The sequence below is a fragment of the Panulirus ornatus genome, chromosome 1 (genome assembly GCF_036320965.1).
Source record: "Panulirus ornatus isolate Po-2019 chromosome 1, ASM3632096v1, whole genome shotgun sequence".
NCBI classification, from domain to species: Eukaryota; Metazoa; Arthropoda; class Malacostraca; order Decapoda; family Palinuridae; genus Panulirus; species Panulirus ornatus.
The window spans coordinates 94,719,367-94,742,577 of NC_092224.1; the positions used below are offsets into that span (position 1 = coordinate 94,719,367).

The window sequence follows — 23,211 nt, forward strand, 5'->3', positions numbered from 1 at the left end:
ACTGGCAATTCCACAGATGTCCCGTTTTCTTCTGGAAAGGTGGCCATCATAAGTTGTGCTTACTTTTCTAAGAAATTCAAAATATATTTTGTTTCCAAACCTTTTATCAAACAGTTTAGTTAGATTGTCATATTAGATTGCTGAGTGTTAAACTGTGTAGACTTTGTGAGATCCTATGAAGCTGCTGGCGTGGTTTGCGACAGGCTGAAGTTCGAGGCTGTGAAGAGGTTTTTCTAATTTTCTCATGGTCTCTCTCTCTCTCTCTCTCTCTCTCTCTCTCTCTGAAGCTATGTATGCTCGAGGCCTGTGTGGACAGATCGGATTCCATGCATTATGATCACTTCAGCTCAATGCTGCCGAAATCGGAGGGGTGGATTGTGTGATTGTTATTCCGTGCTGTCTGTCAAGTGGGTGTGTGTGTGTGTGTTTGTGGGGGAGAGGGGGGGGGGGTGAAATACATACATTTAGGAAGCGTGATTCCTTATTGTTTCATGTCCTGATGGTATGCCTTTAAGAACAACTACTATCATTAATCATGGTGCAAATGCAGTGAAAAAAGTCACCGACGTTGATTTAATAAAATATTCTATCAGGGTAGAGTGACCCCCCCCAATATCATCCTGTGTACTCATTTCCACCCCATCTACCCAATCTTGTGGTACATCTTTAAATGAAATCATGAATATTATAAAAAGAAAACTTGAAAAGCTGTCTATCAGGTAGTTAAAAGGTATTTCTATAAGCAAAACAATCGATCTTCATTCGAATCTAGGAAGGACTTCGGCAACACCAGCATAGAGGATTCATGCCACATGAATGAGGAGTTTCGTCTGCACCAACACAGGATCCTGAAGTAAGTTTGAAAGGTTGTACAAGTTGTAGGTAGTCTATACCTTATCTTTTTTTGACCGCTGATTTTTACTGCGATCTGCAAACACAAATTTAACAAACTATCATATGATTCTGCATCTTGTGAGAGGTCTGTTCTGAGTTGATAAGATTGCATTATGTGTTTCCCAAGCCGATTTCGGTCTGAGCCACGTAAGACGTTGTTGTCCTGCTTATAACAATAAACGATGACACCCCGTCAAACCTCTGAAGCTGGCTGGTGTCATTTTCGCCATGTCACCAGCTTACTGTACCCGGGAGCTTGAACGCTTCCACGGCTATTGGATGAATGTTCACCAAACCTGGCAGTTATGCTTGATTAACAGAAACTATCACCGCAGAAAAAAAAAAAGAGCAAGGTCTTATTCTTTCAAATCATTTTCTCTTGTCAATAACCACGGAAAACGTGGAATCGTGACGCGCGATTCCTATGAGCTGTTGGAGCACTTGAGCCTGCATCCATCGCCTGTCCATTAGCCACAAAAACACGACGATGTTTCGTTGGGTTTTGATAAGAGCAAACTCGACACCTCTCCTTGAATAAACATCTGACCCTCACATGGCCATACCCCGTAACACCTGTAACACCTTATATGTTCTAGAACGTACACTTACCTTCTCCCGCCCTGCCACCTTCCTTGCCCAGTGCTGAATCGACTTGTGAGGAACATTGTCCTTAGTCGCTATTCTGTTCGCTGGCCGCATAATTATTAGACAGTGTCCATAATACCCTGACGGCATGGGCCAAAGCGTAATCCAGAAGTATCATCTTTGTTATATTCTCATATAATTCTAGTTTCACTTGTGTAAATTTCTCTCTTCCCAACTGCAAGCAGCGCCTTTCACAACAGTTTAGTTACCTACCTGCTCTGATTCCATACATCTTGGTTAAGCCTAGTTTTCCTGGAATTGTTCGGATACAAATGGTTTTCTATTGAGATGATAATGTACAGAAAAGCTTACCCCTACATATTTCTTCGAGACACGCGCCCAAAAATTTTGCCGATTTTCCCCCGTCTATTCTCCTTGGCAGCCTAGCTTCTACAACCAGGTAAACAGCTATTGTCCCCAGCTGGGCCACAACGCGAGGTCCATCGACCTGTGTCTCTTCGTCCTCTGCATTGCCTGGCCATAGAAGGTGTTTAAAAAAAAACATCATTTAAAAAGTACAAACCCGTTCGAAACTAGCCGCTGTCAGGGTAGCCCAGTAAAGAAAGCGTTAACAGTTAACGTTCAGTCGCCGGCAAATACACCATGAAAAACAAAAATGAAATGAAAGATTGTAGGCTGTGAAATACTCTTCAGTGATACCAATGTTGGGCGATGACTGAGTGAACAAGTTTAAGAAGGTGACAGACATACCGGACAGGATTTTACTCCTCAGGGTCGTATAGTCGAGCGTATAGATTAGTTATTATTATTATTTTTGTTTTCACCAAGTATATGTCTTGTTCCAGTTCATATTTCTTGCTTCAATTGTTCCTTGGCATTTCTGTTTTGAGGGCAATCGTATATTCTGTTATTATGTTCCTTTGAATTCATTTATTGACTAATTTTATATTTTCTTGTAAGTGCATTGTACCTGGAAATTCCTGTTCTGATAGTATTTGCATGACATGATATTCCTATAAATTTCTTGTTTCGATTTTCATTGTATTATCAGTTGTTTCTGTGAAGTTCTTGATATTTTGGTTTTTGTGTGATGTGTTATCTTGTTCCCATAAAAAACTTATAGTTTGATATCGTTCATGGCGAATTCAGTCGTTGCGCTGTTTAAAGCGGTCTTTACACTGCATAAATTTATCAATTGATTAATTCGAAAAAAAAATCAGATTAAAGTCATACTATATTAAGAGAGTTCTAATGGAGATTACCGCAGCTTTACCCGTTCCCATGTTACATGTTAGGGGTCAAGTAAGCGACAAAATAATCATGTTTGGTTCCGTTGGTGTGAATATTGAAAATTTCTTCAGAATGTCAAATTAGCAAAACCAAATGAAAAGACATCTCTATAAGTAAGATAACTGACAAGTGGAGCGTACAGGAGGCAAATGCAGTGACTAATGATATATTTAATGGTGTAAAAATAAGTACACTTATGATCAAAATTTAGAGATTGATTTTCAAAATTAAATGTAATTTAGAATCTTTTTTAAGATTGAATCAAATGGATAGATCTAAGTCAAGTGTACAATTTGCTCTTCTTAGTTACTTGTTTCCTCCAGCTACTTTCACTGAGAAAGCTTAAAACAAATTTGTTTCGGAAAAACATTGTTTCATATTTCAGCCATGAAGAGAAAAAAATAAATGGTAATTATTGTAGTTAACTTTCATCGCCAGCAACTTATGATACCCAACGTTGAAACAATATATATGATTTTAGATCTGTAGTCTCTGTGAAGGATGTAAACAAATCGAACACAAATCGAAGATGGAGAATTTTCGGCCGCGGTTTCGTTTATGAAATTAAGCCAAAACTCGCTTCACTGACATGAGGATGACTTGTGTGAGTGGAGGAGGTGGTGACGGTGACCAAGGAAGGAGGAGGCGTCTGTCCTGATGGGAGGAGCGCTGGCGAAGAGGCAGGGGGCAGGTGGTGGAGGCGGCGGGCCAGGTCCCAGGGGCCGTAGAGGACTTTCGCTGCGCCACCGACACAGCTTGTCAGAGGTATAATAGATTACTTTTCGCGCGTTATTTATACTTTATTAGCGAGATCTTTTTGAGCACGAAAATGTGAAGGATGTATATTAGACGAATATCCTTTGCGGGATGATCTTAAACTTTAATGATTGGCAGGGCATTGGCACTGAATAGAAAACTCATGGAGTTTTCTTGTTCTTTAGTCGGTAGCACATACATAGTATTCTCGTAACGTCTTGTAAACCTTACATATACTTAATTGACCACCACCCTTGCTGGTAATCTGTGGACATTCAGTTGTCATGATCTTGGTTAAAGTTTGTAGAGGGCCATATTTGATATAGGAATAAACTAGAAAAGTGGAAATGTAATTGCTGTATGGATATTTAACTTTAAGGTTTCATAATTATCGTTTCACTCATGCACAGCCCGTCAAAACTGAGAAGGCAACAAAGGAGTGAAGTTTTAAAGATAAATGAAAATGAGGGATTGAGCATAAGAAAAATACATAAATAACTGTACAATACCCGAGTGTGATTTAAGCTTTCTTTGTTGATAAAGTTGAAATTTGATAGTTTACCGTAAATAGCTAACCTGTTTAAATCTACAGAAATTCATGCTAGTATAGATCCCAACAACTTGAGGTTAACTTGATGTTGAATATAATTTCTTCAACAGTTGTTATGAAAAGATAAAAGAAATCTCTGTAACATCATGTTTGGCATGGTATACCATCTGATTCGGATTCTTTTATCAGTTTATCTTGTGAAATTGGCTATATATACAGCTGTTGTTTACATATTGGTGCATATTTACCATTTCCATTTATTTGTGTTGGAGGTTACCTCAACTGTCATATTTCTTGCCTCTAATGGCTTTGCCATGGCCATCAAGTCTCTTGCTTTTGATGTAGTATAGAAAATGAAATTTATGTAGTATGAGTGATAAGAATATATGTTATTTTTAGTATTATTTGAAAAATAGAATTTTTATGGTCTGGTGTTTGCACTCGGTTGGTAGGAGGTTTGTGGGCTGTGTGCAGTCATGGGTATTTAGTTGCATTTCAGCGCAGGAAAGTTCTTTAGTGCACATTCTTCACCATGTGGCAAATGACAATATTGATGGTATATTTTGACCATAACCTTGAAAATTCAGGTAAATATTCATTGCTATGGAAAGTTAGATGATCTCTTGGTTTCTTTTGGGCAGATTAGGTTAGGATAACTTGTTTTGTAGATTCTCTCAATTTATAGAAATGTTTCATCTGCTTTTAGTTGATTGACCCAAAAATTTTTCCTGAACTTCATAGTCCTCCCCACAGAGGCCCTGTCAGTAATCTAACCTTGTAAGGTTACATAGTTGCCATGTCCCTTGCTTCTGATAGCTTTTGCTTTGGCAGTGGAGTAGAAGTAACCTGAGTGGATAATTCTTTAGCATAACTGGTAAGATTTATGATGTGATAAGATTGACCTTATTTTCAATATCATTCCTAAAAAAAATTGTGATTATTATGGTCTCATCTGTATATCTTGTTTCTAGGGGTTTGTGTGTTCTTTTGTGCATACACACATCCCAACATACAAGCAAGTACTAGTGAACATTCTTTGCCTTGTAGCAGACAGTACTGTTGTTTTGTTTCACATGTACCATTGAAAATTCAGTGGCTGCTAGGGGAATTTAGGCCAGGTTTTCATAGGTTCATTGTATTTCTAAAATTGTCCTACTTTTTAGGTTTAATTCCCCTTATTTTTCATATTCTTAATACCCCTTTCCACGGCAGCTGTTGTCAGTAAAATACTTTATAAACTTATAAGGCTCTGGCAGCTGTGTCAATAACTTTGCAAAGATGCACAGAATGGCATCACCTTATCTGGTGACAGTTTTGGGCCCATAGTGAGCCTTGATCATGGCACTGATAGGTCTGCTTTCTGTTGCTTGATTTAGGTAATGGTATGTTACAAGGGCCACTATTATCATAGGTATTAATCTTATTCTTGAAAAAGCAAATGAGTGACCTGCTTTCCTTGAAAGCTGCAAAAGGAAAAGTTAAGTGGTATGTTAACTGTGTTATGTACATTAAACCTGATAAACGAAAATGATTGGGTCACTAGTGAATTTAGAACTGTTCAGAAGCATTTTCGTGCAATATAATCAGTGTAATAATGTGATATGTTATAAGATGATGGATGCAAATCAATGATGGTGTGTGGAATAAATTTTTTTTGTCAGTTTTCTGGATTATACATTCATATTGATTGAAGGTTTTGTAGACAATTGTCTTTAAAAATCTTGAAACGCTGAGATGTTTATATAACATGTTTATATGAAAGTTTTTTAGATCTTTTTATGTTTAAGGGACAAGTGAGACCTTTGGCAAAGTTGGCAAAGAGAAAATGGGGGATGCCAAGAATTCTGATATTTTTATGCATAGTGACAGATTTTCCGACATTTCCAATTGGTTTCCTTCATAAAATAGAGTGAAGCAAAAATTGATCTAAAGTAGCACTGCAGGTCTCCGGCAGGCCTAACCTAGAAGGCTGTTTGTGCCTTCATAAGGGTAGTGTTGATGATAGCCAAGACTATTCACAAATGATCAGAAAGAATATGTGTCTCAGTAATACTTGTGTATGAAATGAAGTGATTATTCTGTAGTTAGAGCAGTACGTTTCTGTGTTTTAGTTGCAAAGATACTCTTGAAAATATTTCCATTGATGAATCATTTAAAGACTGTAATTCAAATATTTAGAATGAGACATTTGTCTCATTTGAATCCAAGATTAAGTTTATATTTCTAGTCTGGAAAATGTATCACTTGTTGCGCAAGAGCCAGTGCAGTCTAGGGGGAGGGTGTAGGACTTTCGCATATAATGTGGGCCTGTGCCTAGTATGCCAGTCCAAATACATGATATGTCTCTTTTTGTCTACCCCTCTTGAAAAATAAGAGCAATACTTTAGATGCAGTAACTATTAATAGTGTATGCCATTGCAGTGTATGAATTCTGTTTCATGAGAACAGTTCCAGAAAGAACAACACTTAGTCTTATCTTTTCATTTTGATAAAAACAGGATCCTCTTGATTCTTGTGTATTTGATTTATGCCATTTTTGAAATATCACACACGGTCCGTTTACACATTTCTACAATTTATGCAGGCTTAAGTTTGGAGTAATACACTCATCATTGGGCTGACAAAGCTGTGGTATGGCGTATCCCTTAGCATGAGAAGTTCGCAACGGTAGTCTGTAATCATGGAGTGATATGATATTTTGTGCTGCAGTGTACTATATATTGCACATGTTTTGCCCCTTGCATCATGCCGCTAAAGTGTCTTTTCAATTCTCCTGATACCAATGGTGTTAAGGAGCATAAGGCCATCACCAATGAGGTTAGAATGGATTTGTTTTAAGGTTATGAGAGGTGAATGAACAGCTGATATTAAGTGTGCCCCTTGACTTAGTGAATCTACCATATCAACTGTTCACATTAGTGCATAGAGGATCACAGTATGGACTATTCATGATAGTGCATTGAGGATCATGGAAATTCCCAGTGCATAGAAAGTCAAGGAAAGTGCTAAGAGTGGAACATTAATCAGTGCATCTAAGACCTTGCATTCCTGAAATTCAAATATGGAGAGAATGGGAGGAATATTAAGCTCATGGATCGAACACCAAACCATGAAAATGTTCCTGTCAGCATGCTTAGCATGCTTGTGTTACAAGTAAAGGCCTAGAGTATATATGATGATCTAGCAACAGAAGAAAGAGCAGCAAAGACATTTCAAGCAAGTTCTGGTTGGTTTGCATTGGAAATGCCAATTACCTCAACATTAAGATGGCTGGTGAGGCTACTTATGCAGATGCTGCTGCAAAAAATTTCCTAGGAATCTTCAACACCATCATCAAGGAAGGCAGTTATTCTCCTAGGCAGATTTTCATTGTGAATGAGACTGGATTATTTTGGAAGACAATGCCTTCAAGAACATATATTTCCCATGAAGAGAAGACTACACCAGGATGCAGAGCTACCATGGATTGCCTCACACTGCTTGTGAGGGGCAACAATGAAGTTGACTGCAAGCTTAAACTGTAATTGGTATACCATTCAGAAAATCATAGGGCTATTGAGGGATACATGAAGCAATATTTACCTATCTATTATTATTTTTAATCCGAAGGGATAGATACCAGGCAAAGTTTTCTGTAATTATTTTGCTTCAAAGTTCCTTGTAGAACTAAAGGAGAATATAAGTTTTAAGATTCTTCTTAGCAATAATGCCCCTGATCATCCACCTTCAATACAGGACCTTAGAGAGAACATCATAGTAGTCTTTCTTCTACCCAGCACTACATCTCTAATCCAGCCAGTGGACCAGGTGGTGATATCTACTTTTTAGGCATAATGTATATGGAGAATGTTTGTATAACTCATGAAAGCTACATAGAATGACCAGGTGACTTTGAAAGAATTCTGGAAGTCCTTCACCATCAGGGATGCCATCATGATCATCGATGAGGTCTGGAAGGAAATCAGTAGTGTTTGTATAAATGGATTGTGGCGGAAGCTTTGCCCTCTGTTTGTTCATGGATTCTAGGGTTTTGATGTCAACACAAATGTATCAAGAATGCATGCTCACTTTGTGGAAGTGACAAAAAAGTTGGCTTTGATGAGGTTGATGAGAGTGATCTGGAGGAGTTTCTAGAATTGCATTAGGAAGAGCTCTCGAATGATCTTTTTCAGTTAGAGAAGGAACACAGGAGGAGTGTAGTAGAAGAAGGGGAGGTCAGGCAAGTGCATTCTCTCACAAGCAACAGGTTAGCTGAAGCATTTCAACTCATTGATCTTGCTCTTGCTCTGTTTAACAGTGATGACTCAAACACAAAACAGTTCAAATATCTTAGCTGACATAAGTTGCAATAAAGGACACTTGTAAGGAGGACCATCCCTCAGTATCTAGTGGTGTTAATAGCAGAACACTCATAACTATTACTACCACCTTCTACAACTGCATTGTTTTACTGAGATGATTCCATTCCCCAGTAACTCCTTCACTCATCTCCTTCCTTTCCAGTAGCACCTGCTAGCCACTCAGGAACAGCAGTAAATGTAGGTGTTGGAAGAAAGTTTATTTTCTGTTTTTATTGATAGAAGTACCAGGAGAGACTGAGTACAGAATGGAAAAAGGTGAGAACAATGGAAGTAAGGGGAGTGGGGGAGGAATGGGATGTATTTAGGGAATCAGTGATGGATTGCGCAAAAGATGCTTGTGGCATGAGAAGAGTGGGAGATGGGTTGATTAGAAAGGGTAGTGAGTGGTGGGATGAAGAAGTAAGAGTATTAGTGAAAGAGAAGAGAGAGGCATTTGGACGATTTTTGCAGGGGAAAAAATGCAATTGAGTGGGAGATGTATAAAAGAAAGAGACAGGAGGTCAAGAGAAAGGTGCAAGAGGTGAAAAAAAGGGCAAATGAGAGTTGGGGTGAGAGAGTATCAGTAAATTTTAGGGAGAATAAAAAGATGTTCTGGAAGGAGGTAAATAAAGTGCGTAAGACAAGGGAGCAAATGGGAACTTCAGTGAAGGGCGCAAATGGGGAGGTGATAACAAGTAGTGGTGATGTGAGACGGAGATGGAGTGAGTATTTTGAAGGTTTGCTGAATGTGTTTGGTGATGGAGTGGCAGATGTGAGGTGTTTTGGTCGAGGTGGTGTGCAAAGTGAGAGGGTTGGGGAAAATGATTTGGTAAACAGAGAAGAGGTAGTAAAAGCTTTGCGGAAGATGAAAGCCGGCAAGGCAGCAGGTTTGGATGGTATTGCAGTGGAATTTATTAAAAAAGGGGGTGACTGTATTGTTGACTGGTTGGTAAGGTTATTTAATGTATGTATGACTCACGGTGTGGTGCCTGAGGATTGGCGGAATGCGTGCATAGTGCCATTGTACAAAGGCAAAGGGGATAAGAGTGAGTGCTCAAATTACAGAGGTATAGGTTTGTTGAGTATTCCTGGTAAATTATATGGGAGGGTATTGATTGAGAGGGTGAAGGCATGTACAGAGCATCAGATTGGGGAAGAGCAGTGTGGTTTCAGAAGTGGTAGAGGATGTGTGGATCAGGTGTTTGCTTTGAAGAATGTATGTGAGAAATACTTAGAAAAGCAAATGGATTTGTATGTAGCATTTATGGATCTGGAGAAGGCATATGATAGAGTTGATAGAGATGCTCTGTGGAAGGTATTAAGAATATATGGTGTGGGAGGCAAGTTGTTAGAAGCAGTGAAAACTTTTCATCGAGGATGTAAGGCATGTGTACGTGTAGGAAGAGAGGAAAGTGATTGGTTCTCAGTGAATGTAGGTTTGCGGCAGGGGTGTGTGATGTCTCCATGGTTGTTTAATTTGTTTATGGATGGGGTTGTTAGGGAGGTGAATGCAAGAGTTTTGGAAAGAGGGGCAAGTATGAAGGCTGTTGGGGATGAGAGAGCTTGGGAAGTGAGTCAGTTGTTGTTCGCTGATGATGCAGCGCTGGTGGCTGATTCATGTGAGAAACTGCAGAAGCTGGTGACTGAGTTTGGTAAAGTGTGTGAAAGAAGAAAGTTAAGAGTAAATGTGAATAAGAGCAAGGTTATTAGGTACAGTAGGGTTGAGAGTCAAGTCAATTGGGAGGTGAGTTTGACTGTAGAAAAACTGGAGGAAGTAAAGTGTTTTAGATATCTGGGAGTGGATCTGGCAGCGGATGGAACCATGGAAGCGGAAGTGAATCATAGGGTGGAGGAGGGGGCGAAAATCCTGGGAGCCTTGAAGAATGTATGGAAGTCGAGAACATTATCTCGGAAAGCAAAAATGGGTATGTTTGAAGGAATAGTGGTTCCAACAATGTTGTATGGTTGCGAGGCGTGGGCTATGGATAGAGTTGTGCGCAGGAGGATGGATGTGCTGGAAATGAGATGTTTGAGGACAATGTGTGGTGTGAGGTGGTTTGATCGAGTAAGTAACGTAAGGGTAAGAGAGATGTGTGGAAATAAAAAGAGCGTGGTTGAGAGAGCAGAAGAGGGTGTTTTGAAATGGTTTGGGCACATGGAGAGAATGAGTGAGGAAAGATTGACCAAGAGGATATATGTGTCGGAGGTGGAGGGAACGAGGAGAAGAGGGAGACCAAATTGGAGGTGGAAAGATGGAGTGAAAAAGATTTTGTGTGATCGGGGCCTGAACATGCAGGAGGGTGAAAGGAGGGCAAGGAATAGAGTGAATTGGAGCGATGTGGTATACCGGGGTTGACGTGCTGTCAGTGGATTGAATCAGGGCATGTGAAGCGTCTGGGGTAAACCATGGAAAGCTGTGTAGGTATGTATATTTGCGTGTGTGGACGTATGTATATACATGTGTATGGGGGTGGGTTGGGCCATTTCTTTCGTCTGTTTCCTTGCGCTACCTCGCAAACGCGGGAGACAGCGACAAAGCAAAAAAAAAAAAAAAAAATTGATAGAATTCATTGTACAGTGTATATATTATTTTATTTTATATTTCCTGGTATGATATTAAGTACTGTTCAATTATTATTGATTTAACCCCCTAATTTCCATTACTTACATTATTTGATTTACATAAATGTACTCAGGAGTGTAACTATTATGTAAATCGATAGGTCCTTGTACTGCCTACTAAGTAAATGTTTCCAAGCAAACTGACTTCCCCTTTTCAGGTGCCATACATTTCTTGTATGTGATATTTCTCTTATATTCATGCTTAGCTGTTTAATGTTCTAAACAAAGTTAGTGACAAGTGCATCACTACAAATATTACATAACCTCTGTTTCATGAAACTGCATGACTTAACCATCATGTGCCATGAACACACTGTATATTAATGGACTGTATGGATCGAGTGCAATAGGTGGAACTGAAATTTTTTGGAAATACATTCATCATTGATATGAACAACAATGGTGAATAGCTTGTGGAACTGAGTGTCAAAAAATGTGTGGTGATTGGGAATACCTGGTTTATAGAGAGGGGGCTACAAAATAGAAAGTGGTAGGAGGTCAAGAGGAAGGTGCAGGAGCTGAAAAAGAGTGCAAATGAGTGTTTGGATGAGTATCAACAAACTTCAGGTGGAATAAGAAAATGTTTCGGAAAGAGGTTGATTGTGTGAGAAAAATGAGAAAACAAATGGGAATGATGAAGGGGCAGATGGGGAGGATTGGAAGCATGAGTGAGGAATGGGAGGCATTTAGGGAAGCAGTGGTGACCTGTGCTAAGTTTGAAACTAACAGAGCATCACTTTGGATTATGGTAAGTATAGGGTGAAATGAACATTACTGTTGAGAAGAGGAGGAAATCTTTTAGAAGAAATTGATCCTCTTGACAGAAAATCTTTCTTGGTAACTACTGCTGGATGATCATATAAAGCAGTGTTGTCCAAACTTTTTTGCCTGTTGTACCCCTTGTTACCTTCTTCTACCATGAAGTAACTCCATAACTGATTAAACTTAATATTTGGAAGGACATTGTAAATTATATTAAAAGTTCACATAATTTGAGTGCTGGACATTGAATTTTATTCAGTATACAAAAGGAAAAGACTAACAAAATAACATGAAAATGCTTGAAAATTATTTACAGCTCAGTGTGAAATGTGAGGTTGATGTTCAATGATCATTTTTGCCATTCTAGGTGGTAGAGAGGCTATTGCAGGGAACAGGCTTTGTTCCAAGTTTGCATTTAGATTGTTTCTCTGTTTGACTTGATAATGTTCATTGCAGAGAAAGATGTTTTACAAAGGTAGGTAAACCCAAAGGGCAGAGGGTTTTCCAAAGCCTTCTTTCCTTGGGTAGGGTGCTCCTTCTTTACACAGCTCCAAAATCGTGGGAGAGTTAAGCTTTCAAATATCAGTTTGAGGCCATGGTCTGAACACGGTTCTAACAGTGCTTCCTGAAGGCAAATAGGAAGCTTCATATTATTTTCATATAGGAGGAATGGATTTCTAACCAATTCAAGCTGTACAGATCTCTCATATATGTCAGGAAAGTAAGATTTAAAAACACAGATAAGGTTGGTAAAATATTCCACAATAATTGGTTTCACAGTCTCTCTCTCATCATTGTTACTGGAAAAATAAAATTTGACAAAGGAATACATGTAAAATTTCCCCCTGAGCATATCTCCTTCCACAAGTTTATTTCGTTTTGAAAACCACCAACTTAATCATATAAGTTGAGAATGTTTGTATCATTGCCCTGCAGAGCCAAATTTAACTCATTCATTTTGCTAAATATGTCTGCAAGATATGACACTTAGGGAAGCCAAATAGTGTTTTCAAAAAATGTGTCAAAAGAAGATCCATGTTCTGATAAAAAGGAGTCTACATCATCGTGCAACTCAAACAACCAGGTGAATACCCTTCCTGTCGACAGCCCGTGCACCTCTGTGTGCTCAGACCCTATGCTTTCAAACAGTTTGTGAAACAGGCAAGTATGAATTGGCCTTGTCTTTATAGAGTTGATTACTTTGATACCATCATGCAATATCCCATACAATTCTGAACTCATTTTTCTGGATGCTGATGGTTCTCTGTGAATGATGCAGTGAGTCCACTCCACATCTGGATTTTCCCTTTTAATCCATGCAATGATTTCTTCACTTTCCTAGTCTTGGATGCAGCAGCATCTGTACATATGCTGTAAGATTTCCAACTAAGCCCTTGTTCAGATAAGAACTGATTAATGATTTTGGAACCGGCTTCCTCAGTTGCGTTCTGATTTTTTGCAAGAGAGTACATGTTCATTCATATCATCTCCATCAATTTATCTGAAATGAGACAAGTTGAGCCTGTCCACTGACGTCACTTGAATCATCAAGTTGAAGTGAAAAAGACTGGCTTGTTTTCAGCTTATTCACAACTTGATCAATAATATCTGTACTCATTATATTTGATGTGACAAAGGAACAGCCTTTTTATTTAGCATATTTTCAACTATCACAACTGCAGCTGGTAATATCAGTTCTTTATTGAATGGCTTTTTAGCTTTAGCAACTCATAAAGATACAGCTAAAGATGCTTCTAGAGCTTTGCTTGATGTTGTTGTGTGGGAACACTTGAAATCAGAAAGTTTTCTTTCAAAAAACTCCACCTGCTTGCCAGCATGCCACTGATGTTTTATGTTAAGGTGACATTGGAGGTGAGCTGGTTTCATACTTCTGTTGGCCATCCTCCCCACACAAGAGAAGCACAAAGTCTCCAGAGGATCAAAATTCATATAAGTAAATCCAAAAAGCAAATAATCTTCCTTGTATTGCCGATGTTTAGACAGGCCTGTTTTCTTTATCTTCACAGCTGCTTGATTTCCTTTACTTGCATTGCTGCTGCCTCTGCTACAGTAATTATGTTTTAACTATCTATCCATAATTCTTGCTGTTAAAGTAATAACTGTGTCAGTAAGCTTACATGTGAATTTGAAAATGAGATGTTCACACTCTCACTCCCAAAACAAAACTGAGCAAGAGTGACTCAGGCGAGGAGTTCAGCGCTGTTCCTGAATGAGTCCTGCCCCATTTCCTCTCCCTTCCCCATACTTCAATCTCCCCTCAATTTCTTTCTCATTCATTTTGATTCTTTCTCTGTTCTCTTGTCATTCACTTAAGTTGGAAACTGCATAAGTGTTGTGGTTATTTGATTACTCTATATTCTTAAAAACAATCACCCATGCACACATACATGTGCTCAGTAAAGTAACTGATTCAAGATGCCATATGACATATATGTGAGACACTTTAAAAGACTTTTCATTATTCTCTCACATACCCCTTTGAACAGTGCTGCATACCCCCAGGTATGCTAAGTCAGTTATGTTGTATCATTTTATAACAGATGCACAGTAATATGATCTCTGTACACTCCTGTAATCCTTTCTCAACTACTATGTAAAAAATATCATTGTTTCAGCAGTTTAGCCTGGTGGACATCGCTACAAACTTGACCCATCGTTTTTCCGTTTTAAGTGGCCTTTCTGTCATCTCCTTCGTCTCTGCACCTGCCAATGAGTCCAATCGGCGACCATGGTCCAGAGTATCAAGGAAAAGGTAAGTGATTCTGAACATTTTTTTCTGTCTTTCCACTATTCACAGTCAGTACTGTAGGTACTGTACAGTAGAGAATAGTGTTCACAGCACCTTATGTGGAACACATACACCACTGTACAGGTTATTACATTTCTTTATTCATGACCAACTTGGTGTAGGCAAAACATGCATTAGTCAAAGGCCATCTTAGGTGAAAGATGTAAAATGAGAGGAAAAGATAGTAGAAATTAAACAGGGTTCCACAGGTTTTTGTAGACCTGGCCCATATAGCTAGAAAAGTTATTTGAAGAAGGAGAGATGAAAAGAGGGAGAGGATTCCAAAGCCTACCTCTTTGAGGGAAGAGGGAGGTATCATAACACTTAGTTACTGGGTGGCCAGTCTCCACACAAACTAGGGGAAGCAACAGCCAACTTTATGTCTTGCATCCAAACCTTGGGGACAGACACATGCAGACAGCTTTTGAGAAAAGAGGCCAAAAATGATACCAGCAGAAAAGAGAAAGAACAGCATCATGGCATACAGAAAGAGATGGGTGAAGAGAGATGATGCCTGGAGAATTAATGAGTTGGAAGGCTTTTGATTCCGCTTTAGTTAATATAAAGGTAAAGGAAGAGCCACCCCAGATGTTTGTTTGAGCTGTACTTCATACAAAGGCATATAAAACCCTATAGATATGAAATACCTGTTCATGAAGATCATCACAATATGTATACAACACCCAAAGCATCTAGGAGTTCCAGAGAGAAGACAGTACATGAGGGAACAGAGAGAAGCAGAAAGACCAATGGAAGGGATTTCAAAAAGCAGACTTATGCCACACCCTATTTTCGAAATGTGTAGGGCTTCAACAAAAGTTTTGCTAAAATGCCTGAGAGTTGAGGATTAAAGTGGAGGATTAAACAGAGATCATCAATGAACTTAGCAAAATCTGTACTGCTGATCAGAAAGAGAGGAATTGGATTGGAAGTGCATAAAAAAGTGAGTTAAGGAGTTACAGAGACTTTGGAGAGAGAAGAAGTGAGAGTGTTTGGGCCGTACTTAGAGGGGTTAGGCTGGTCTCTTTTCATAAGGATAGGTTGCATCGAGGCATATTTCCAAGAGGAAAGAAAAGTCTGGGTTTTTAGACAAAGGCAAAGCAGGTGAGCAAGGATAAGAGCTAGATCAGAGTCACATTCCTTTAGTCCTCAAGGAGTTATACCATCCGGGCCATGTGCTTTTACCACCTGGAACTGGGAGATTACTTGGAAGACTCTATGCAAGGAGAATATTGGAGATAGCATAGGTTCAATAGGGAGAGATGGAGGTAGATGTAGGATTAGAAGCAGAATCATCCAAAGTTGGATTAGTGGAAAAGAAGATACCAAAAAGAGTGGCTTTATCAGTTGGAGACCTAGTTTAGATTGATCTTGTTGAAAGAGAGGAGGAAAGGTTGAATAACAAAACTTGTTAGAGATACTTTTGGTTAAGGACCAGAAAGATTTATCAGTGGAAGAAATAGTCAGATTAGCACACTTTCTTTTTATGAAGGTATGCTTGACTTTGTGAAGAACAGCTTTGCAGTGATTCACAGTAAAGAACAAAGTGGAGTGAATACCAAGGGAAGGGAACAGCGTACATTTGTTTGGTTAGTTGTGCAAAGCAGAGCCATGTTTTGCCAAGAGACAAGGGAAGGGAACAGCATACATTTGTTTGGTTAGTTGTGCAGAGCAGACCCATGTCTTGCCAAGAGACTTTTAGGTCCACGTTCTTAGCTGAAATTTAACTAACCCAAATAACTACATAATTTGGGTTTCCCCTTTCTTTCAAGATGGATATGATTTTTGCAGATACCATTCTAGCTACAATAGAAAAATTATTATTATAATGTTTTATACAAATTATGATCATTTGATATATTGACATGATAAGAGAGAAGTGTGGTAGTGAGGAGTATGGATGAAAGAGCTAAAGTGGATATACATCAGAAAAAGGGTAAACCAAAGGTGAGATGGGAGGATGAAGGGGAAGATGCTTTGGAGATACAGAAATGTTTAAGGCATGCAAAGGATAGAGAGAATTGAAACATTGTGGATTTCAGGGGTTGACAATGTCACTGGGCTGAACCAGGGTATATGAAGTGGTCAGAAGAAACCAGTGAAAGGCCTGTAAGGCTTGAATTTGGGTAGGGAGTTCTCGTTTCAGGGCATTATAGTTGACAGCTGGAGAGATGAGCAATTGGGGCCGTTTCTTGTGTTCCTAACACTACCTTTCTAAAGCTAAATTATGTGATAGAGTAAGAAGACAGATACATAACAATCAGATTGATTTTTTTTCATACTTGGTCATCATTTCCCATGTTGGCTAGGTTATGCCAGGAACAAACATTCTTCAGCTCTCGCAGCCACACTCTTTTTATTACCACACCTCTCTCTTAACCTTATATTACTTACTTGATCAAAACACTTCACACCACATTTTATCTTCAAACATTTCATTTCCAGCTCTTCCAATGCCCTTCACACATCTTCATATTTAACCCATGGTACTACTGTACCTTCAAATATCCCCATTTTTGCCCTCCCAGACGATAACCTCTCTTTCCACGCATTCTTCATTGTGCCCAGAACTTTTGCCTTATTGCTTACCCTATGACTGACTTCCACTTTCATGGTTCCATCACTGCCATGTCCACTTCCAGGTATCCAAAACATTTCACTTCCTCCAGTTTTCCCCATTCAAACTCACACCTCCAGTTAACCTGACCCTCAACCCTTCCAAATCTGATAACCTTGCATTTATTCATAATTACCCTCAACTTCCTCCTTTCACACACTCATCGAAACTCGGTCACCAACTTTTGCAGCTTCTCATTTAAATCTGCCGCCAGTGATGTATCATAAGCAAACACCTGACACACTTCCCAAGCCCCCTTATCTCCTACAAATTGCATTATCACCTCACTTTCAATAAAAAGACAAAATATTTATTTGAACTCATGTCAGAGCCCTCATTCCATGAGGATTCTGCCACCATGCCAGTAAAGTGGTAGGCATCAGCCATGCTAATTCTTTGAGAGTTGGAGGCCAGCTTGTGAACTTGTAAGTATTTTGAAAGTTCAACAGTTGGGAGTTTCTGATGTTGTAAAGGGAACTGGGTAGGAGATGGATCACCCAGCTGCCTTTTCAAAAGATTTGACTCATATGCTGGATATGTTAATCATGGATATGATAAAACCTTCGAGAGGACTGGTTTTTGTCCACACACCCTCTCCAGTCATGGAGAGGGGGCAGAAGTGTTGAGCAGATGTGTCCTTTCTGAATATTTGCATCAGATGAAACTGTTTCAAGGTGACTACCTTACATGCCATCCATCAATCCTTTAGGATAAACAGTAGGACAATTAGTCTGGATTTGAAGGATGCCTGCTGGTACATTCCCATTCATCCCAGAATGACCAGAGTGTTTTTGGCTTTCAAGACAAGAAACCAGAGTGGCAGTTCAGTGCAGTCCCCTTTGTTTTGTAATAGTTCCACAGGGTTTTTTCAAGGCTGAGTTAGCTTCCCTGACTCTAAGATTTGACTGATTTCCTTATAATTTCAGATTCAGAAGAAGAAAATAATAGTCATGGGTTAGGAATCCAGAATTATCTTCGAGAAACAGGTTTTATCAAGATAGGTCCCCTGAGCCTACCATGGGAAAAAGCATTGAAATGCATCAATCTTACATCATCATTTTGAAACTGGGATATGGTTTCATATCAGCCAGGGCACCCATTGGAAAAATTCAGTTTGTAGCTCAAAGCGACAACACATGAAGGTAAAATCCAAGAATATGACTTTACAGTTAGACCATGCCTATCTAGTCTTACACAGGGATGGTCTGAAAGCCATACCTGAAGAACTCATCTATGTCATAGATTCATAGATCTGGTGGACAGAAGTAAGGAACCTTCCAAAGGCCTTTTCCATGGAGGGCTCCACCAACTTCCTCAGTCATCTTAAAAGGTGCCAGAAGCCAAAAATGGGGCTCCCATACTTCAGAAGATTGTGTAAGTTCAGGCCTTAGGAAGAGGGACAGAAGTCTCTGCACATCAACATAAGGAATTGTTCATTCCATGGTTCTTGATCTGGATTGTCCTGGAGCTTGGATGGAATTCTACTTTTAATAGACAATTATGTAAATGACTCACTGGCAAGTCACTGCTTCTTTAACAAAGGCTCTTGCAGATCCACTTTCAGTCAGGAGGTAATGAAGAAGATTCTCTTCCTGGCAATAGACAAGAATCTGTTTATTCTAACCTCCTCCCTTTGAGGAGTATTCGGAATTTAGGCCGACTGTCTTTCAAAATTGGTCTCCATGACACCAAATGTATAGAGGGAAAGAGGCATTCTTTAGTATCTTTTTTTGGAGAATGCCCTGTTATCCACTTATGTCTCTGTTGTTGTGCAAACAGACAATGGCCACAGATTCCATGATCATGGATTGTAATCAGTGGAATCAGATTTACCTTTTCTCCCAGTAATCTTGTTGGGAGAGTTCTTCCCAGACTGATTGTTTTTCAAGATTTAGTGAGAAAGAACCATAGTGCCAGAATTTTATCAATTGCACAAAGCCCATGTGGCTGATTTGACCAGTATATCTAGACCACCTGTGTCTGGGATCAGCAGTCTAGCTTTAAAGCACTGGCTTTTGGAATATATATGTTTGGATTTTCTGAAAGAATTCTATAGCCTAGATTAATGGAATGTGTATCAATTAATTTGATTCATAATGTTTATGTGTCAACACAGAATTAGTATCATTCAGACTGGAAACTTTTTAAAGTTTCCCAAAATTCAAATTCTTGTGAGGTTGCAGGAGGTTTATGTTTAGAATTCTTTTCTAGCCTTTTCATAATTAACACAAGGCTTGTAATATCATTGCCTAGTATAAGAATGCTCTTCAGGATCCCTTGTATATCAGCTTTTGGATTTGCTTGTTGCGACTATCTATATATATCTCTGACTGATGCCTGTTCCCAACTGGAACTCCCTCAAGGGGATGGCCACAGCAATAGAGTCTCCATAGCTAGTGAACTCCATACATTCCTCACGAAGAGAAGACTGCACCAAGATCCAGAGCTGCCAAGGATGACCTCATGCAGTGGAGTTTGCTTGTTGTGACTTACTTGGAAGAAGCATCTCCTATTTTACCTGAGGAGCCCAGCTGCCTCCCCTGTGCATCTAAGTGGCAGTTAACAAAGGTCTTGGAATTTTTACAATCAAAGGATTTTTCTGAAAGCTCACCCCCTCAATGGCTGTTCACGAAGACATTTTCTTTTGTTAGCCCTTGATACCAAAAGATACCAGAAGAGTTTCATGTCATGTCAAAATGTAAAATCTTATCTCATTTAGTGCTTATGGGAGGGATGTTATACAGGGACTCCACTATTCATTGATATTTAATTTGAGCCATTTTTGAAAAACATGCATGTCCCATTTCTACCTTTTTTTTACCTTAAACATGATCATCATTGAGCTGGCAGCGCAGTGGGGTGTTGTTGCTGTTAGCCAGTGCTATGCATGAAGCATGTGTACACATGACATGGATACAGTTTTTAGTTACAGAGTGCATTAGTATTTTGTGCTGCAGTATACTGTATATTGCACATGTTTTATCCCTTGTATCATGGCACCAAAGCATCTTTTATGTTCTCCGGGTACCAGTGGTGCTAAGATGTGTAAGGTCATCACCACTGAGGTTAAAATGGGTATGCTTAGACATTATGAGAGGTGAATGAACAACTGATATTAAGTGTGCCCTTGAGCATAGTGAATCTACTTTATGGACTATTCATGATAGTTTAGAAATCTAAGACCTCATATTCCCAAAGTTCTATTATGGAGAGAATGGAATGAAAATTGAACACATGGATCGAAGAAACTCATGCAAATGTTTCCATCAATATGCTTGTGATACAAGCAAAGGCCAGAAGGAGCAACAAATGTATTTCAAGCAAGTCTTGGTTGGTTTATGAATTTAGGAAATACCACAATCACCATAACATCAAGATGGCTGGTGAGACTGCTTCTGCTAATGTAATTGCAGATGAAAATTTTTGGGGAATCCTCAAAACCATTATCAAAGAAGGTGGTTATTCTCCGAAGTAGATTTTTAACGTAGATGAGCTTTGGAAGAGAATGCTTTTGAGAAGACACAATCCCCATGAAGTGAAGACTGCACCAAGATCCGAAGCTGCTAAGAATGACCTCATGCTGCGTGTGGGAGACAATGCCGAAGTTGATGGAAGTTTAAACCATTAATGGTATACCATTCAGAAAACCTCAAGGTTCTTAAGGGATATGTGAAGCAACATTTGCTTGTCTCATTATTTTAATGTGAAGGGATGGGTAACAGGCAAAGTTTTGTATGATTATTTTTGCTGCAAAGTTCCTTGTAGAGTTGAGAAAGGTACTTTGCAAAGGAAAATATAAGTTTCAGGATTGTCCTTCTTATATATATATATTTTATCATTATGCTTTGTCACTGTCTCCTGCGTTAGTGAGGTAGCACAAGGAAATAGACAAAAGAATGTCCCAACCCACCTACATACACATGCATAAACATAAATGCCCACACATGCACTTATACATACCAATACATTTCAACGTATACTTACATATACATACACAGACATATACATATATACACATGTTCATATTCATACTTGCTTCCTTCCTCCATTCCTGTCGCCACCCTGCCACACTTGAAATAGCACCCCCCTCCCCCCATGCACGCATGAGGAAGCTTTTTGAAGAATGTATGTGGAAAATACTTAGAAAAACAGATGGATTTGTGTGCAGCATTTATGGATCTGGAGAAGGCATATGATAGGGTTGATAGAGATGCTTTGTGGAAGGTTTTTAAGAGTATATGTTGTGGGAGGTAAGTTGTTAGAAGCAGTGAAAAGCTTTTACCAAGGATCTAAGGCATGTGTACGAGTAGGAAGAGGGGAGAGTGATTGGTTCTCATTGAAAGTCGGTTTGTGGCAAGGGTGTGTGATGTCCCCATGGTTGTTTAATTTATTTATGGATGGGATGGTTAGAGAGGTAAATGCAAGAGTTTTGGAGAGTGGGGCGAGTATGCAGTCTGTTGTGGATGAGAGGGCCTGGGAAGTGAGTTAGTTGTTGTTTGCCAATGAGACAGCTCTGGTGACTGATTCATGTGAGAAACTGCATAGGCTGGTGACTGAGTTTGGAAACTATGTGAAAGGAGAAAGTTTAGAGTAAATGTGAATAAGAGCAAGGTTATTCAGTTCAGTAGGGTTGAGGGACAAGTTAATTGGAGGAAGTGAAGTGTTTTCGATATCTGGGAATGGACTTAGCAGTGGATAGAACCAAGTAAGTGGAAGTGAGTCACAGGGTGGGGGAGGTGGCAAAGGTTCTGGGAGCGATGAAGAATTTGTAGAAGGAGAGAACATTATCTTGGAGAGCAAAAATGGGTATGTTGGAAGGAATAGTAGTTCCAACAATGTTATATGGTTGTGAGACATGGGCTGTAGCTAGGGTTGTATGGAGGAGGGTGGATGTGTTGGAAATGAAATGCTTGAGGGCACTATGTGGTGAGAGGTGGTTTGATCGAGTAAGTGATGAAAGGATAAGAAATATGTGTGGAAATAAAAAGAGTGTGGTTGAGAGAGCAGAAGAGGGTGTGTTGAAATGGTTTAGATATATGGAGAGAATGAGTGAAGAAGATTTAGAGAGAGGCTATACATGTCAGAGGTGGAGGGAAGAAGATGCGGGAGACCAAATCGGAGGTGGAAGGATGGAGTGAAAAAGGACAAGAATCAAATGCCTTGTTTAATCACATTAAAAACTACGATCATTGTATTGACTGGAGTAATGCCATCTGTTATTAACTCTTAACTCAAGTACCACGAGAAATATCATTGAATCTTCTATTATTAAATACATAAAGAATTATAACCTTAATATTAGTGAAGGTCTATAAATTAGATAGCTTTATTGTTGAATAAAATTTGTAAACAATTCCCCTTCTTGTCCGCATATTAAGTTTATGATACGCTCATTGTCTTTCTTGGACAATCACGTGTTTGCCAAATGGCGTCCTAGCTCGGTCTCTTCATTGTATATCACCTGACTTATATTTCTTTCTTGTATCTCCCCTAATGATGTGATAATTACACGAAAGTGCACTTGGGAACTTAATGTGTTTCATTTTCCCTTTGGACTCTTAGGAATATCCTTGATCAAGCGAAAAATTGTGATCCTTTCTAGTATATATATATATATATATATATTTATATTTATTTTGCTTTGTCGCTGTCTCCCGCGTTAGCGAGGTAGCGCAGGGAAACAGAGGAAAGAATGGCCGAACCCACCCACATGCACATGTATATACATACACGTCCATGCATGCAAATATGCATACCTATACATCTCAATGTATACATATATATACAAACACTGACATATACATATGTACACATGTACATAATTCATACTATCTGCCTTCATTCATTCCCATTGCCATCTTGCCACACATGGAATAACAACCCCCTCCCCCCTCATGTGTGCGAGGTAGCGCCATGGAAAGACAACAAAGGCCACACTCGTTCACACTCAGTCTCTAGCTGTCAT

The 23,211-nt window shown here is 39.2% G+C and overlaps 1 protein-coding gene across 3 annotated transcripts in view; it reads left to right on the forward strand.

Annotated features, from left to right (window-relative positions):
• The first annotated feature begins 3,281 nt into the window (after positions 1-3,281).
• LOC139751184 (uncharacterized) overlaps positions 3,282-23,211 on the forward strand; it is an 86,174-nt gene continuing 66,244 nt past the window's right edge. For 2 of the 3 annotated variants that reach the window (XM_071666333.1, XM_071666353.1), the window contains exons 1-2: positions 3,282-3,555; positions 14,457-14,593. In XM_071666333.1, coding sequence (XP_071522434.1) covers positions 3,448-3,555; positions 14,457-14,593 — 245 coding nt within the window. In that variant the 5' untranslated portion in view covers positions 3,282-3,447. The remainder of the gene's footprint in view (positions 3,556-14,456; positions 14,594-23,211) is intronic. The other variant, XM_071666343.1, reaches the window with a different exon arrangement.